This window comes from Oryzias latipes, chromosome 7 (genome assembly GCF_002234675.1).
Source record: "Oryzias latipes chromosome 7, ASM223467v1".
In the NCBI taxonomy this organism is placed as follows: domain Eukaryota; kingdom Metazoa; phylum Chordata; class Actinopteri; order Beloniformes; family Adrianichthyidae; genus Oryzias; species Oryzias latipes.
Window position 1 is genome coordinate 8056197 of NC_019865.2, and position 6183 is coordinate 8062379.

Genomic DNA, 6183 nt, shown 5'->3' on the forward strand with positions numbered 1-6183 from the left:
GTTCCACATCGTCCAGTCTTTTCTCCAGAATCCCGACCTGGTTTTCTCGCTGCTCGTTTTGAGCCCGAAATCTTCGGAACTCTTCCATCATATCCCAGAGCGGTGTTAGCTTAGCCGAGACTTGATCCATAAAACTTTTCAGCGTTTCTTGAATAATGTCAAGAGACTTTTTGAGTTCTTCATATTCCTGGGGTTTCTTCGGGGGCATGGTCAGCTCTCTTTTTTGGAGAAAAATCAACTTTTTAAGTAATTTGAAGATAGTTGTAATCGCAGAGAGGCACGCCACGCGAGAAGACCAGCCTTCTCTTTATAAAGAATCCAGGTGTGTCTCATCTGGAGGTCAGGTCTTCATGCTTTTGTCAGAACTCTTTCTCTGACATTCTTGTTTTCCCGTTAGGTTCTTATTTGATTTGATTTGATTTGAAATGGTTTATTTCAAGCAATAAAAAATAAAAATAATACACAAAAGCAATACAATCATCAGTTATACATTCATACAATGACAAATCAAACTTAAGTTAATTAGACATATTATTAAATATTGCTTGAAAGGGAGTGGACGGAAGCAAACTTATATAACCCCACCCCTGTTCTACCGTAACAATTTTATCACATGAGTTATCAATATCCGGTTCATAACTTTTATCAGACAGAATCAAGAATCCTGAAATATCAATAAAGCGCATGAAAAAGATGAATTACTTAAATCATGTAAAAAATAACTTTTAGAAATCATCATGGCAAATGCAGATCTGTTAACCAAAATATATGAAGATAATATTAATGATAAAAATCATGTATATGATTCAAAAAATAATACTATGTCAGTAAAATAGACATTACACTGTTTCAAAAATTTTCATAGCAAAAATTGATAAAGTATCAAAAATTAAAATATGTGCAAAATTATATTACATTAGGAAAAATCATGAATCAATTTTTGGAGCATGTAAAGTAATATCATTAAGATCAATCAATTTAACCATTTTCTATAACTGATTAAACTTCTTTTTACAATAAGGTGTGAAATAAAAAAAAGGGTCCATAATCTGTCGAATGACCAAGGTCGGTATTCCTTCTGCTGATTTATAGCCGTTCTTCTGGAAACAGAGTTTATAGTTTTCTTCGATTTTATGTCTGCAGACATTATGATGTTTCTGTGTTGTTGTTGCCTGATTGCTTCAGCCTTTTTTGACTACTTAGAAACATTTTGTTGGAAATCCTTATAATAAAAATAAACTATTTACTTCCTGTCACAGACAGCTGTAAAAATGATGTGCTACAAGCTGAGATGACTGCATAGAATAATCCAGAATAAGATCTTGGAAGTACTGCTGAGTGTTTTGTTCAGGTTTAAAAATGATTATGTTACATTTGCTAATAAAATAATTAAATAAATAAGAGTACAGACTTAAGAGCATTGCCAAAGCACTGAAAATTTGAAGGTACTTTCCATGATGAATTGTGTATCCGGTTGCAAAGAAAATCCATATAAGGATCTGCTGCAGCATACAAAAAGTTATTGCTCTGACTTCATTATAATTTTTGGGAAGATTTCTTCCTGTATATGAGAAAAAGAGAGTAATAAGCCACAATATGAACAAGAAAACACAGGAGCTTAATGATGCTTTGTGGTTCTTGAAAAAATAACACCTGAGGATATATTTGTCTGAGTACCAAAATGTGTCAGGGTACGGCTCTGGGGGGGAAAGTATAGTGCCAGAAATAAGTTGGGCAGCCTGAATGAAAAAGACAATAGAGATGATAAGCCAGGATCTGTGATACTTTCTCCAATAACGTTGTAGAATTGGTAATTTGGCAAATATTTTAAAAATACAAATAATTTTGAATGAGTGCACTGCAAGACATGCCAGACAAACTGAACCAAACAAAAAAAAGGGGGTGTATCTCAGGATGCAGAAAACAATGGTGGGTTTTCCAAAACAAAAGAAGACACTGATGCTGCACAGGCTGAGGCATCCTAAAATTAGGAAGCACATTGGACCTCCAGCAGATCGGACAACCGGTGTGTTGTAGTTGAGGGCAAAGAGAACAGATATGGCTACAATGAAGGCCAATAAGATCACGGTCCCAGTCATGATGCATATAGCCGCAGGATCGCTGAATTGGACGTACTCCAGCTGCCGTGGCTTGCATGCTTTACTCCCCTCTGCAGACCACTCTGTGTCCTTGCACTTCATGCAGTTATAAGGATCTTGTGACGTAAATGAAAAAGCATTAGTGTGCTAGGGTTAGCTTCACTGTTTTTAAACTAGCTGAGCTTACCTGTAGTGTTCAGGTAGGTTCCTTTGGGACAGATTGTACAACTGAAGCAGCATTTGTGGACTCCTTCCTGTTTTTTCATAAATCCATCAGGACATTCTTTAGAACAAAAGGATTCCGGCTGCAAGACATAAAACCACAATATAAACCAATAACTGAGTATAGGATTAAAAATAATCACAATAATGAAAATATTTATGCAAGCATCAAAACTAACATCACGCTTTACCTCAACATTTTTAAGTAACCCTCAAAAGTAGGCATCATTTATTCTACATTTTGTAACTATCATAGAAAGTCATTTCTGTCCAATAATAATAATAATATGGACTTAAAGTATAAGAATACATTTTTATGTTCTGTAACCTCTATACTAGTGAGAGAGGAAGGAAACCTTGCCTCTTTGTCTCCGTGCCAATGGATTTTAGACTTGTTAATGTCAAAGTTATGTTTTGGGTGAAATGTATAAGAACCGATCTCTTCTGCATCACCGCTCTCATTCCAGAAAACTATGGCATAGGGTCCAAACTTGGGGTCACCATTATCATCAAACTGAATTGTCTGGTTTAAAAGTGTGAACTTTGACTTTCTAAGTTCTTCCAGGACCTATGGAACAAAAACAAGGATCTGTCAAACTTCAAGTGATCTCTGTCAGAATATTAAAACACTCTAAGCAAATGTTTATATTTGTTATTATGAGGTAATGAAAATAAAGTCAAAGTTTGTCTGATGACACATTTCAGAGAATCTCTACACTGTAAAAATTGGCAATGGAATCAAGACATTTTTAAATAACCTATTTGCTGATGTTCTCTTTGCATCTACACTTAATGTGCTAAAATACTGAAATATAGGAAAACATCATGTGAAAAAAAGTTAAAAAAAAGTATAAATAAATATAAACTTTCATTAGTCTAAGCAAAAACTTTTTATTTTTTTGTGGTTGTCACTTTTTTAAAGGCAGATAAAAAAAATCTTTGCTTCCTTACCATGTGTGGGTAAAGTTTGATGCTCTTGTTGCAGCTGCCAGCTCCACACTGCAGCACTGCATGTAAGGCATGGGCAACGGCATATACAGCAGAGTAAACAGGAAAATTAAAAGAGGGATCTGCTGTAATGATATCTTCAGCGCTAACGCTGCTGCAGTTACACCTCTGGTTACAAAATGGATCCTGCTCTGGATTTTCACACTGATTTTGAGCTTTGAAGGAATTAATAAAATCATCAAATCCCGGGATTGTGATTTTAGGCTCGGCAATCCCAAGAACAGTCCCAATATTTCTGATTCCTGGTCTTTTAGGGAGCTTTTTGTGAAGAGACCAGGCATCTGCTGCTATCCACACCTTGTTGGTAACATTTTGTTGGATGGCTGCCATAATGAGTCTTTCAGCTGTCCACTCAGTTGTAAAAACAATTATAACGTTTATCCTGTGTTGTTCCATCTGTTTGATAAGTTTAGGATAATCTGTGTCCTCTTTGAGACCATGACTGAATGCCAAGCAGATTTCAGTGTCCTTTATCTTTTTCACAAACAGATCCAGGCCATCTCTTCCATAATCACCATCACTGTAGAGGAAAGCCACCCAGGTCCATTTGAACTTTTCCAAAAACCTCAAAATTATTTCTATGACATCTTTATTAGGATGCACTGTTCGTAAGAAAGATGGAAAATTCTGTTTTCTGAAGAAAACTGAACTTGAGGCTCCATAAGTAATCTGTAAAACAAAAAATGACACCAGTTTAAAAGAAAAACTAATGTGCCTTTTGATTTGACAATTTAAAAAGAACTTTATGAGAACATCAAACAGGAAAGCAGACGTACCATCGGAATGAGGTCCATCATGAACAGTGGTGCAACAGTCATTGTTGCTGTGCTTGTGCCTGTACCCACCACTGCAATCACTTTAGAGAAGTTTACAGATTCTTTCCAAGGTTGAACTGAACCATCAACAGACATCAGGCTGAAAATACCTGGAAAATTCTTTGTGTCTGAGCAGTGGTCAAATATTTCATAGCCAAGAGTCACATTGGGTAGTAGACTGGTAGAATTATTGATTTCCTCTATAGAGAATCTCATCATCTGAAACCTCCGGTAACTTGACAGTGAAAACTCTTGACTGTAGACAGGAAAAGTGCTACAGATTAATTTATTGATATTTTCTTATTTTTGTTGTTCTACACAGATTCACGGTAAGCTTAAAAAAAAAAACTTAAGTTCAACAACAAAAATCAATTAAATGACCTTTTCAGAACACTATGATATTTTCTTCAGATTACATATTTTAGTAAATCTTACCTGGAACAGATGATGGCTTCTGGGATGTTCTGATGGAGAGTTGCACTGACATGATGAACACCAAAAAGTCCACCAAGCAGGTAATCTCCTTTCATTTTAAACTCTGAGGTTTTGGAGAAGCATTCAGTCTCTGCATGCAAGTTACAACACAGAAGACACAGATAAACAAAGATCAATGTAAACATGGCTATAGCTGTTGGTACGCTAACGTGAATCCCAGCTCAGCTAGAGACTCCCTTTTCTAACAGACTCCTCTGAATGAATGAGCTTCTGTTAGAACAGGAATGACTTGAATTGGGTACAATGTCATAAACACAGTAACAGTGAAAGAAGAAAATGCAAACTATTTTGCATTTATTTCCTGATAAAAAAAGAGTTCCTGAAGAAAAGAGGGATTAAGTTTAGGTCCATTTGACCAGAAGCACAAGAATTTTGTGCTTTTTAAAAATGACAAAAATGGGCAGTTTGTGTGCAGAAAGTTTATGAAAAAACACCAAAAGTAAAAAAAACAACAACAACAAATAACTGTAGCGAGGTGCCTCTGTGTAAACATGGCTCATGCAAATTGACGCAGGTTGAAAAACTTTGACCAAAATTATAGAACCTCAGGCAATATTTAAAGATGAAAAAACCTCTTTGTGTTTGCTAATATTCTATGGTTAGTGTCCTCAAAAAGCCATGGAAAAACTACCTGCTGAAAAAGTGACCCAAAATAGGCATTAATGAAAATATGTGTTGCCTTACTGTTTCTTTTTTGTGTTAAATGTTTAAACCGTATGATGAGAATGCAATAGAAAATATGTTTATAATTGTATATTGTATAATTTGTATAATTGAAGATTGTTAAGTATCTTTTTTTCCTAAAATGTTCTCATCTTCAGAAAAGCTGGTTTTAGTACAGTTTTCTTTTGTTTGTCTGCCTTTGAGTTGCTTGGAGAAAAAAATACTTTAAGCATCTCTCTGTACTTCAGCCAGACGTGATGCTCATGTTAGTATTAGTACAAAAGTTGAAGTCCTACATTAAGAAGATAAGGACGCGTCTACAACTTGCATTACTCAAGCAGCCATTCACTCTAAGATAAAGATTAATGATATTGGGGATTTCTGTGGAGTAACAATAATGAGTTCTTGTGATGTTTTGGGGATTTTTTGTTTTGTTTTTATTTACCAAGAAATTGATATTGTGTGTACTTTATTGACTGTCCTTGTCTGCCTCTGCAAACCCTACAGCAGTTATCCATCAGGCATTAACATTTTTATCAAGCTGCCTATTCAAGGATTCATTTCTTCCATGGGTGCAGACATTTGACGAGGTCTACCTTAACCCTAACCCAAATGATTGAGATGATCAATTCAGGCTGACTGGTGGAAGCCGGGCCAAAGCATTTTTGAGGTGGGGGGAACACTGCAATATTCCAAATCCTAAATACACTGTATATGATTTGAGTTAATTTATTTTGTAAAAGTGATTTTTTTATTGTAGTTTTTCCAGTGTTGAACTCATTTAAAACTTTTGAGTCAAAGTGTGCGTTATTGTAAGACACCCCGCTCCCCACCCTATTTTTCATTGGCTACCCTTTCCTTTATAAATTATCCAAGTGTGT

General features: G+C 35.5%; 1 protein-coding gene across 1 annotated transcript; it reads right to left on the reverse strand.

Moving 5' to 3' along the window:
* Positions 1-936: 936 nt before the first annotated feature.
* On the reverse strand, positions 937-4859 carry LOC101157424 (taste receptor type 1 member 1-like). The gene is made up of 6 exons (XM_004085629.4): positions 4580-4859; positions 4106-4400; positions 3273-3998; positions 2683-2889; positions 2287-2404; positions 937-2215 (listed from the first exon to the last, which is right to left on the reverse strand). The coding sequence occupies exons 1-6, from the start codon at positions 4762-4764 to the stop codon at positions 1254-1256; spliced, it is 2493 nt and encodes an 830-aa protein (XP_004085677.4). The 5' UTR covers positions 4765-4859; the 3' UTR covers positions 937-1253.
* Between the last annotated feature and the right edge of the window lie 1324 nt (positions 4860-6183).